Source organism: Trachymyrmex septentrionalis, unplaced genomic scaffold (genome assembly GCF_001594115.1).
Source record: "Trachymyrmex septentrionalis isolate Tsep2-gDNA-1 unplaced genomic scaffold, Tsep1.0 scaffold202, whole genome shotgun sequence".
NCBI lineage: Eukaryota > Metazoa > Arthropoda > Insecta > Hymenoptera > Formicidae > Trachymyrmex > Trachymyrmex septentrionalis.
Genome location: NW_017305203.1, coordinates 54,917 through 67,340, shown reverse-complemented (window position 1 = coordinate 67,340; position 12,424 = coordinate 54,917). Strand labels below are relative to the sequence as shown.

Below are 12,424 nucleotides of genomic sequence, written 5' to 3'. Positions count from 1 at the left end.
AACAGAAACCGTTTTTTTCAGAGTTTAAATTTTTATAAATAGTATTTAATACTTGCAAAATAGTTTTATATGCAATAGTATTTAATTACACACAAATAATTTTTTTTCTAATTAATATTATGTATATTAATGAGTATGTATAAGTATATACTTTATTATTATGTCAAGATATAATAATAATTTCACGAATTAAAATTATGTCACGACATAATATAAATTCAGAATTTCTATTATGCCTTGACATAATTTTAATTTGTGGAAATAATGTTACGACATAATTTTAATTCATTATTAAAAATCGTAATTTTTTTAAGACAATTATTTTTTAAGAATTTATTATTAGATATAAATTTCTTTTATGCTATTAAAAAGTAAAACAGCTTGCCATAGTTTATGATGTTATTTTTATATTATTTAATTAAATTTAATTGTTTTTGATATTTACTATCATTTAATTTGGCAAATAAGTCAATTATATATAAATAACATAAAAATACTTAACCCTATTCCACATATTAGAGGTGAAATATTGGCGTATGCAAATACTAGGGAATTGATTCTGTATCTGAAACGAAGTAAAAATTTACTAGAACTAATAATTTCATTGGTCAACATCTAGTAAATTTACTCACTTTTGTAATTTTCACCTTATTTGAAGATACAGAATCGACTCCTAGATTAACAGAAGATATACAGAAATTTCAAGATTATGTAATGTTAACGTAAGATATCTTTTAATGTGTTTGTATAATATGATATTGTATCTAACATAAATTTTAAGAAATATATTTAATATATTGCAGAGGAGCACAATATATAGATTAGTCCAAACAATTTAAAATAGAAGGCCATATAAATCCTTGGCTAATACCAGGACATCCAAGATGCACAATGGCCGAGAAAAATCAACAGTTATTAAACTTAGTGCAAGAGTCCGGATTCTACTCAGCGCGACAGGCAGTAGCGCCGATTTAAATTGTTACGCAGCAATCGTGCAGCGTAGGTGGCGGGAACAAAGATATCGCCATCATATACCTGCTCAATGTGAGAAATTAACAGAATGTCATAAAGAGCAACGAATGGTTTTTACTTTAGAGTATTTAGTATGGGAGGAAGAGTGGATGAATACTATCTTTTAGGATGAAAAAGTATTTTTGACGGATGAATCCGGGCGTGTGACACTATGGAGAACGAGATGAACCAGATATCCAGAAAAGAATGTTTGTTTCCGCGAACGAAGTGGTCGCATCACATTGGTATTTTGAGGCTGTACGTCCTCACACGATCTTGGTTCGTATCACACCGCGCATGAATGGCGAAGAATACGTTCACATTTTATCTGATGCCGTACGTTCGGGGGACATTTCCTTATATACCTCGTGTTCTTTTTGTTCAGGATAATTCAGGAGTGCATCGGGCGAGAGTTCAAGATTGACCACACAACCTAATCTTGAGACGTTGAATTGGCCAGCCAAATCCCCAGAAATGAATGTGATTGAAAATCTTTGGGGTATTGTTTAGAAGTGGAACTCTTAATTTCGACATAACCGCGAGGCATTAGCGGAATTATCAATGTTTGTGAGGATTTCCGCTCAAAGTCCGCGTTATTTCAAAATTTGGCTGCATTAATGCCTCAAAGATTAAATGTAGTAATAAAGAATCATGGAAGTGTCATACTAATATTACTCCAAACAATACAAAATATTTCAGCAGCGTTTTTAATGCTTATTATTTATTTATCAATAGTTAATGTGTTAATAGTATTTATTGTTTATTATTTACAACGTTTATTGTTTATTCATTTGCAACGTTTCTGTAATATGCTGAAATATTTTATATTGTATGGCATGTGAACTTCTATGGTTGATATCAGAATAAATGATTGCAACATGAACAACTCTCGTAATGAATGGAAAGAATGAATAAAGGAAAGAACCTTGAATGAATATAGAAAATGAACAAGGTGAAAGCCATCTGAAATGCTTTTAGATGGCAATTGCCTTTATCCATATAATTAGCACCATCTCGCCGTCACTATATCTGCTTTCTGTTGGCATTTAAGTAACACTCGTCTTTGGTAAGATACTCTGAATAAAATAGTATTGTATATTAAAGTTTATATCAATTATTATTATTTAATAATTGTTTTATTATCTTTATTTTTATTATTTTATTACTTTATTTACATTATTATTTTTTATATTAATTACTTACTTAGAATCTTATGCCACGCAATGAAAGTAAAGAATTAACGAGGTCCATTGCTCTTATTACTCATTGACGTTGCAGGTAGAAATAAGTAACTTAATTAAAACATTACTGTAAATTAAAAATACACAATTAAAATATAAAGTATCAGCAAATACAATACCAAGAAATAAATGATAATATTAATACGTAATTTAGAACTCAGTCAATTCTCCTGTTCCTTTAAAAATGCAGGAAAATTGCTTCTAATAGCCCGTGACATCAGCGGCAGATGCCGCTAGACAAAGGATTACGTAAGATTTTTCCATTTGCTTTGATATCGCAGGCTCGCTAGAATTGATCGTCGCGGCAAAGAAGCGATCGATCTTTGAATTTGTTTCGAAAGCGAATTTGCATATTATTATTATGTGTCAAATTTGTGTATTATTATTGAGTTAAATAATAATATTATGTTATATTATTACTTTTAATTTTTGAATTTTTAATAATAATAAATATGTTATTTTTGAAAATATAAATAAATTTATAAAACAAATTTAGCGTTTACTTTATTATTACTTACCATGATATATTTTACAGTATCCGAAGGTAATCTTAAAAATTTTCTGCTGCACACAAATTTTTTTTTTTATTTCACCATGTACCAGACGATTCTGCATCACTTTGACAGTTATCATAACCCGTCATAATCGTTGACTATAGGCATTCAGAGATGGTGGTCTGCTCTGTCAGAATTTTTGCGCGTTCCGAAAACCATCGAATTAAAAAATTGCAACCTTTTAGTAACTGATTGTACATTAATATTAATATTAATAAAGGAATTTTAGCACATAAAATTTTGAAAATTTTATTATATGAATTAATTCTTGATAATTTGGTAAACAGGAAAAATTAATAAAAATGAAAAAACAAAAAAATTTTCTTTTTTGGAATGTCATTTTAAAAATTTATCTTAGCATCGTGCGTTTTAATGTTAAGAAGCTTTTTTGATAAAAATTATAGAAAATTAAAATTTTTCAATATGTACTGTCTAATATTATTAAGAAATATTAGTATACATTCTAAATGATATTCTCTAGTTTATAATGATAGATCGTAAATCATGAAATGCATGTTCATTCTACCGAAATCTCATTGCATAATGCAACAGCTTAATTGTAGTCGAATGCAAATGACGTTACATCATACAAAGTACGCTCTTACAGCGTTGCGTTAATGTTTACATTGAATATAAGATTACCGTCTTACTTCATGATTTATCATTGCAGTTTTATTGTTTTATACCAAAAAACCAGCCATTACCTATATATTTACTCAAAATAAATATTTATTCGAAAAATTATATATTGTAAGAGAAAAGTAACCATTTTTTTTATATCGCGAAAAATCTTGTTTTCTTTGACAAGAGCGATAGACCGTTACGTTCATATTTAAAAAATCTATCTTAATTTGTTAACGTCGATTTGATACAATATTTACTTTATTTCGTCAAATCGCTGTTGGAAATTTCATATTATAACGTGCGATGATCTATGATTTATACGTAGGAGACACAGTACAGACAACATATCTTCTAAGTAAGGCACTTTCATCCATTTGTTTCCACAATCAGCAGACCTATTTTGTAACTTTTAACTCAAATTTTGCTGCTGCGCAGCAGCGTTATAATGATAACGAAATTTGTGATGAGAGTTACAGAATAGACCTGCAGGACTTGTCTGCTGTTGCAGACGATGAAGAAGGCACAGGTGCATATATGTTACAGCAGTGAAAGTATCTGCGAGTGCAGCTACGATCTGCTGTCTGTCAATGCCCTCTCTTGCATAGTCAGTCTTATTCTAACGGCGCTGTTTATCGCGCGATTCGAGTCCACAGTTGAAATCATAGCCAGTGATTTTTGATTGCAATAAGATCTTAGTGTCTAACATCAACAAAAGATTGAAGCTGCAACGGTGAATACAAATAAGTTCCAATAATCAAACTTTCGTGAAACTTTCGTCTTTGTTGTCACGACTGCCTTAAAAAATTATGAACAAGAGGCTGTGGGTCATCCTCCTCGTCGGCTGTACGGCAACTCTCTCCTCCGATACAAGCCGTAAGTAATCGAAACATTTTCCGTAAATTTAACATTAGCATCTTTAATATCTTCACCGCTAAATATTCATACAATTATCACATTGGAATAAACAAGAACAACTAGTTTAATTATAATAAATAAAAAGTATTTAGCAATAATTTGCAATGAATTATTGCTAAAAAATTCGATTGTGCCATTTTACTTGACATAATCAGATTTTTTTTTTAAGTAGAAGTAATCTATAAAAAAAAACTCAAAAAATAAGACAATTTATGATTAAAAAGAATGTTGAAAGCATTTAATTGTTTTATATACTAAAATACTTTTTTGTAATAATGATAAATTTTCTAACTCAAGTTACGTGTAATTTTCTATGCAATATGCAACAGCACCGCACTGTTGCAAAGGCCGGATCTTCGTTTCCGCAGAAATACTATGTTGTAATATCGAATATTTCAATGTTCTCAGACGTAAAGCATAGACGTAAAATTTCTGTCATTAATTATTTATTAAAATTCAATAAGTCTGTAATCTATTTAAAATTAATCTATTTAAAATTATTCTCAAACATTTATGTTATAAAGAATAAAATACCCCAAAAAGATACAGATTCAAATAAGTAGAACATATTGTTTCTAATGGATATTTGAATGTTTATGTGTACCTGTATATATGTATTGATCTAATTATGCAATGCATTTATTATATATTGTACTAATCATTTCCTGACATGATTTTGCAAAGCATTAGAAAAAAACGTCAGAAAAAGAACTCTTAACATATATGTAACCTCTTGCAGCTGTACCAATCTACTTATTCTTGAAGGTGCATTTTCGTCATGAGATAGAACTTTCACTTTTAACACAACTAGAGATTAACACGCTTTTTACTCATTGACGCTTTTACTTATATGACCTAGAATATCAAATTTCTCTTGCTATATAAAGAATATAAAAAAGAAGTAAAATTTAAAAAATGTAATTATCACACCTTTGGAACAATACAATATACATAACTGAACAATATACCTTAAAGTAATATATATTCAATACATGTATAATAACATTCTACTCCTAGCCGAATATGTGAAACAATGTTCCAAAAGCGATCCAAAGCTGATAAATTGTCTGATTGACGCTCTACATCATCTGCGATCTTATTTGAAAGTCGGAATCTCCGAAATTGAGTTACCCTCGGTAGAACCGTTCCGTGTAAGTTTAATGTGTCCTAAGTTGGCTATATATCATAAACAATATTAAGGTCAATTTTATTTAATTAATAGATGATTTATATTAATAGATTTCTTTCAAGAAGAACTATTTCAAATAAAAAATGTCTCATGTAATGTAACAGAAGAAAAATAATACTTATGTGTGTGTGTGTATCTGTGCGTTTTCGTCTCTTAATTATTTTTAATTTATTTGTTTCTATTAATAATAAATGTATACATAAATTTGTTTTACTTTAGAAGTTTTAAAATTTGTTACACTAAAAAAAAATAATTAATAATAATTGTGATAATTAATAAAAATTGTGAAATTATAACATGTTGCTCTTACACTTTGACAAGGCATCCGCCAATCTCGCATGTTTAAAATCTAATATACTGAACTCAAAATTTAATATGTTAAAAATTTAATATACTGTATGTATAATAATCTATAATGGAAGATTCATTATTTGTGCTACTTTACGTTTACTATTTTATATGTTCATTTATATATATATTTTACATATTCCGTCTATTTCAATAGATGGACGAACTGACTCTCTCTCTGACAGGTGGTACGAACGGTTATAAGATTCAGCTACGAGACCTTTTTATAAGGGGAGCGAGTAACTACACTGTGGAGGATATCAAACTGGGTTCACCTTTTCAAGCCATTGTTCGAATGCCGGCTCTTATATTAGATGCGCATTATTCCAGGTAAATTCTGTACCTATGTATTTTTTAATATGATCTCGTATATACAAAGAACAATTATATTTATTTTGGAAAACTATGTAATATTCTATTTCCTTTTATAAGTTGTAAAAATTGTAGTTCGATAATAAATTGTAAAAAATATATAATTTAATAATTATATTTTTTTACATTTAAACGATAGAATTTCTATTTCATCAAATTTAATTTTTACAGTTCTGGTGTATTAATAATTTTGCCTGCAAGTGGAAACGGTACATTCCATGCGCGTTTCGGAGATGCTAAAGTACTAGTCAGAGGGACAATCTCTACAAAGTTGCGAGAAAACAAGACGTATTTAAATGTCGATAATCTTGACGTTGTGCTCGGAGTGAAAAATTTGCAAATGCGAGTCAGCAAGATTTTTAACAACAATCGAATACTTAGTAAGCAAATCGCACAACACATCTAATAACATAAAAATAATTATAATTAAAGTCGTTAAGTTTTACGAACAATTCATTAAATTATTTTCAATTTTTAGCCGAGGCAATCAATCTCTTTCTTCGAGAAAATGGACAAGAAGTGTTGAAATTAATGGAACCGCAACTAAAAAAGAAGTTATCGGCACTCTTTGCTGGCATTGTTAACCAGCTGTTGCGACATGTACCAATGGAATCATTCCTTATACCTTAGGACACTATTTACATTATATTAGTTACTATTAACTTCTTGTTATTGAAAAATTAATGATATACTTTAAATATGCACGAATACTAAATAATGCGTTATAGCGTAAAAAAGACATCTTATAAAGTATTTTTTTTAATTAAAAAAGAGGAAAACAATACATAAACGCGCATTTAAGTTGCTTTATTTGTTTACTTTGTGTGAAAACAAAATATTATTTGTGTAATTCTTTAATAAGAGATTGACAAGTAATTTGAAGAAAACATACAATTGCATTCAAAGATAAATAGATCATTTTCATTGATATTGATCCAGAAAAAAAAATATGTTGATAGTAAACGTGATTGTTGCTTATAATAAAACAGAGCATATAAATCGTTATCATATTAAGTTTTAAATGTGGTTATAGTTTTTAGCACAATGGAATTAATGGTAAATATTGATAGAGTAAAACACAAGTGTACTTTTTATCATATAAATATATATGATAAAAATGAATTATTTTAATTTGTTTATATTCATTAATTTTACATATAAGTTATTACCTATTACGTTTTGCGTAATATTAATAAATTGATTGAACACGGTAGACTAACAATAATTTGGAAAATACTTTTAAAAGAAATGGTAATTATCGGAAAAATCATTAAATTTATGTTTGACACTCTTTATATTATTCTTGATATTTATTATGTCTGTGCTTTACATAAACAATCGCTAGTAAAAATAGCAGTAACACAATAATAGTAACAATGCTAAGAATAATCTATGTTTACACGTTACATAATTATGTAATAAACTCGCCATTGTCGCACTATTCACACGCATGTCGACGCCGTATAAATCTAAATAACACTATCAGAAGTACGGACAATGAAAAGAAAAGAACTTATCACTTCGGGATGTTCACAGACTTCAGATAGAGGAATTTTGCGTTCCTCTGCGCCGGTTTTGAGCAGTCCGTCAAATATTTAAGACTCCAAATTCGGCGCTACTTTGATTATACATACTACACTATGTACGTGTCCTAGCTAGAAGAAACATCCTCAAGGGCTTCAAGGGAACGTCTTCGAGAAAGATATCTTCGAGAATATGCGATTGCTGATCTCAGTAAGACGGTCATCCCAGTTCTTCGCGAGGAATGGTAGCATCGAACGATACAAGGTTGGCCAATATTCGTTTACGAATTTCATGGCGGCATTGTCTGAAAGTGAAAATACGTAATGACTTATGTACAGGTGTGACGGGTGTGATGATTACACCATGAATTATGTCGACGTATAAAAAAGCAAATTAATTGAATCCATAATCATTATATAACGGATTACGGCATCAGAGTTTCCCATCGAGCAATTATCAACGAATGGCTGAAGTGATATAACAAGACAATTAAGGATAATGATAAACAGGCAATTATTGCAATAAGAATAGAAAAACAATGTCTTGTTTCTAGTGTCTCCTTTTTGACATAACTCGTAACTTATCAATAAAAATCAATTTCTATTCATGGAAATGTGAAAACTAGGTAAATGTAAATCCGTTCTCAGCTATCCAGGTAACACCTATTAGATCGTATACGTTTTACAGACGTTTTTTAGCCATATCTAATGTTCTACAAGCGTTTAGGAAACGTATATAAAACTAACATGTGCTACTGAGATAAAGAATATGCCGAAGAAATATTTACTTACTGAGTTCCTCATTACCATTGAACATATCACTGAACCAGACCTGCATCTTTCCAACTTCTGGATTTAAGTGGAAATGTTCAAGCGTCCATTTATCGTTAGCGACGGGTCCTTCCATTATCCAAGTGCATTTAATGTCTTCCATGCTAATGTTAAAGAATCCTGCCGCAATAGAAATTAAGTTATATTATACATCTTTTACATAGAATAATTAATAAAAATATCTTAATTAATTGTTTATAAAATATGAATTAATAAATTTGGAAAACATATTACAGATAAATATATTACATATAGCCAAAATCAGATATACATGCTTTTAAAAATAAACAATTTAACTCTACTATAATTCATAAAATTATCTATTATTAAATGATAAAAAAATATAAAAGTGAAAAATTAAATAATAATGAGGATTTGTGCTACTTTCAATTAGTTTAAAGTAAATGCATATATAATATCTTCTTTTGTATTTTCAATATTTTTAAAATAAATTTTATGATACTTTATATAGACATATATTTAAAATATTGTCAATATTAAAAGTAATTAATTTATATACCTTCGCCACCAATTTGAAATGTTCCTAGGGATCCATCCGCCTTATAATTTCCCTCGATGAGTATCTTTGGCAAATCGACATCAAGCTCTAATTTAAAGTAATTATCGGAATGTTGTGGTCTTACGGCCAAGAACTGAGCCTTCGCAAGTCCATAGGTGTTAACATTTGTGACTGTTATGTCCGCACGTAGGTCGTTAGTTTCGTACATGGTTCTTTCGTGGTCGGTAAAATATGGATCCAAAATTGGCAGATCCAGTTTTGGGATACCTTCCGGAAAAAATTATAACTTATGCAAGGATATAATATATTAATATAAATTAAATAATAACAAATCTGTCTATGTTCATGCATATATCATATTTATATAACAATAAATATAATAAAAATTTAACAATTTCTCGAACAAATCAAAGAGAAATATTACCAGTGCTTTATTTTTAATACCTGGGACAAAGTTCGGCCATGCTTCTTGTATCGCAAGTCTCAAGCAAGACGAATAGTCATCTGCATCACGCTTACAGGTTTGTATAGCTGCTTAAAAAATATATAATAATGTATATTAATAGTAACAGCACATTAATTTAAGTTATTACTGCACTAAGTTGCAATAAAAATAGTACAATTTTTTAATTTTAAATAATAATAATGTCAATTCCCGGAATAAATAAATTATAATCTAGTAACAAATTAATGACTATTTGGAATTAATGCTATACAAAGTGCGTGATAAATATCAATGTCAATATTATGTCATATATCTGACTTTTAATTAAGAACAATTACAATAATTTAATTATACATGTTCCGGCTAACTTTTTAGCCATCTTCAGTACATCTTATAATTATTTAATGAAATAGATTAGGTGTACACATTATTCTTTGTGTACTTCATACCAGAAATCTTTTGCTCTGAGGTAGTCAATAATTCTTTTATAAAACGCAATCAGTTGGATAGCTGGATGATACCAGAATGATTAAGCACCTCCATCGAAATATTGTCGATAAACGTAATATGTACTAAAGATTGCTAAAAAGTTAGTCGAAACGAATTAAATTATTGTAATTGTTCTTAATTAAAAGTCAGATGTATGACATAGTATTGATATTGATATATCTATTTTGCATATCAATTTTCGCAAAACGTATAGTTCTTCAAAAAACAGAAACATTACTGTTGAAATTACCATAATTATAATTTGAAACGTGTGAAAAACGATAAAAGTATACGATTAACCGTTTAAAATTGTGCAATTATTATCCGTTCAACCGCACATAAGTTTCAGGACATACAAATTATATTTAAAACTGATAGTCATTCAATTGTAGATATATTATATACAAGTTTGTATCCAAAATATTATACAGAATATTATAATAAACAATTTTCGAAAGTATATAAAAATTAGTAAAAAAAAGAAAAAGTTTATGTAGAAAGTCATTTTTTTTCTCAAAACGTAATAGTTAAAAAGTTGTCATTATCGCATTGCAGATTGGTTAAAAATTATTTAGAGCAAAACTAATAGTTGTAAATTAAAAAAAAATTGTCAAAAATGTTAGAACAAAAAAAAGAGAAACTTTAAAAATAATAAATAATCTGTTTAAAAAATAATATGTTTATAAAATAATATAGATTTATTAAACCCTACACCGAGTATTTATTAAATTCTACACTGCAATGTAATATTTATTTCTTTTTTATCAACTTATATTATATATAGCTTTTTCCTTTTGGATTCCATTATATACTCTAATAGTTAGTTCATTAAAAAAATTTGGTTAAAATATTTTCTTATTTACTCACGCTCTAATTTTATTTACTTTATGAGATAATGTATAATTTTGTTTGTCATTTTAATTTCTTGAAACCAGTTATTAGTTTCTGTATGAAGAAAGCGAAAGTAGAGTTTGAGTCATAATTAAAATGTATTTATAAATGCAATGACAAATTTAATTACATATTTTATTTATACAATAAATATAGAATAAATTATAATTTATGTAATTAATTGTATTTTTATTATGTTAATAGTTAAAAATGATATCACTTGTAATTATACGTATACTGAGATGGCATATTGAATAAATTATCAAGAATTAATTAAAATGAAAGTATAATCACGTAATATAAATATATAATTTAATTAAATATGTATTACATATTAATGTTTTAATTATTAGGCAATAATTAAATCTGATAATTGAGCTTTTTAATATATAAAAATTATCTTCTTTTATATAAAAATTACACAAATAATGTTAGGAACATATAATAAGATTTATTATAATGGAGTATCAAAGAATAATATTTGTCTCCAGCGGACTACATATCACAAAAGATTTTATATCACATGAAACTGACTGTAATAACTGCATGTAAAATTTAAATTAAAAAATACACATGTTTCTGTTTGCACACTGGAAAGTCTAAAACATTCAAAAAAATCTAAAATTGTTGTTATAAATATTACTTAAAATTAATTAAATTTTTTCTAATTTTTTTTTTAATTCCCATACGGCATAGATCTCCAAGAAACGTTCTAAAGACAGAGAATCTTACTATCCTAAAAACGCGTCTCCAGAACATTCTCAAGATGTCTCTTGGATAAAATGCACCGTAAATTGCTTCTTGCTCGAAAGAGAATTAAAAAACTAAGATAGTTAAATTTTATTTTATAGAAATAATCTTTAAATTAGGTAAAAGAAATCGATAATTGAACAAAGAACTTACGAAGTTCGAAATCCTGAGCTGCGGTGAGTACAAACGCGGTAGCGCAGAATAGGGCAAACGCGTAGAACGACATCCTGCCTGGTTAAAAATCCTGGCAGCTAGCCTGGCCAATTATAAACACTCGGTTTATATAGTTTCCCGGCCCAAGGACTCGGCAAAGATACATTGCAAAATTGCATGTCATTAAACACGTGAGAGGCGAGGAGCAACAGCGGCACTTGGTCAGCGGTAAACTAAAACGCGGCTACGATAGCTCCGGAAAATGTGCTTCTCTTTGGATTAAGGCATCTCTGATAAGTGGTGTAGAAAACGAAGGGAGTAGCTAAACATGTTGTGGACTTCAAAATAGTTTATAAAATTTTATATATTTAAAAAAAAATTAAAAAAAAGATTACTCGTTTCAATTTTTTTTTATTTTATTAATATTATTAATATTATTTCTGCATTAATATACCTACGCAAAGATAAATTTACATTTCAATCGCTAAAAAATTTTAAGAAGATTAATTTAAATAAAAAAGGAAAAGAAAAAAAAAGAAAAAGGCTAAGATAAATAGAAAATGTTACT

At 28.3% G+C, this 12,424-nt stretch overlaps 2 protein-coding genes across 3 annotated transcripts; one reads left to right on the top strand and one right to left on the bottom strand.

Moving 5' to 3' along the window:
- The first annotated feature begins 3,660 nt into the window (after positions 1-3,660).
- On the top strand, positions 3,661-7,054 carry LOC108747898 (circadian clock-controlled protein). 2 transcript variants are annotated; one of them, XM_018485789.1, is made up of 6 exons: positions 3,661-3,785; positions 3,974-4,303; positions 5,363-5,496; positions 6,040-6,212; positions 6,426-6,634; positions 6,733-7,054. In XM_018485789.1, the coding sequence occupies exons 2-6, from the start codon at positions 4,237-4,239 to the stop codon at positions 6,882-6,884; spliced, it is 735 nt and encodes a 244-aa protein (XP_018341291.1). In that variant the 5' UTR covers positions 3,661-3,785; positions 3,974-4,236; the 3' UTR covers positions 6,885-7,054. The 2 variants fall into 2 exon arrangements, with proteins under 2 accessions (XP_018341291.1, XP_018341290.1); XM_018485788.1 differs by having other exon boundaries at positions 3,939-4,303.
- A 488-nt stretch (positions 7,055-7,542) lies between these two features.
- Positions 7,543-11,948, bottom strand: LOC108747894 (circadian clock-controlled protein-like). The gene is made up of 5 exons (XM_018485783.1): positions 11,857-11,948; positions 9,573-9,659; positions 9,129-9,395; positions 8,570-8,728; positions 7,543-8,082 (listed from the first exon to the last, which is right to left on the bottom strand). Exons 1-5 carry the CDS (start codon positions 11,927-11,929, stop codon positions 7,934-7,936), a joined length of 735 nt encoding a protein of 244 aa, XP_018341285.1. The 5' UTR covers positions 11,930-11,948; the 3' UTR covers positions 7,543-7,933.
- Between the last annotated feature and the right edge of the window lie 476 nt (positions 11,949-12,424).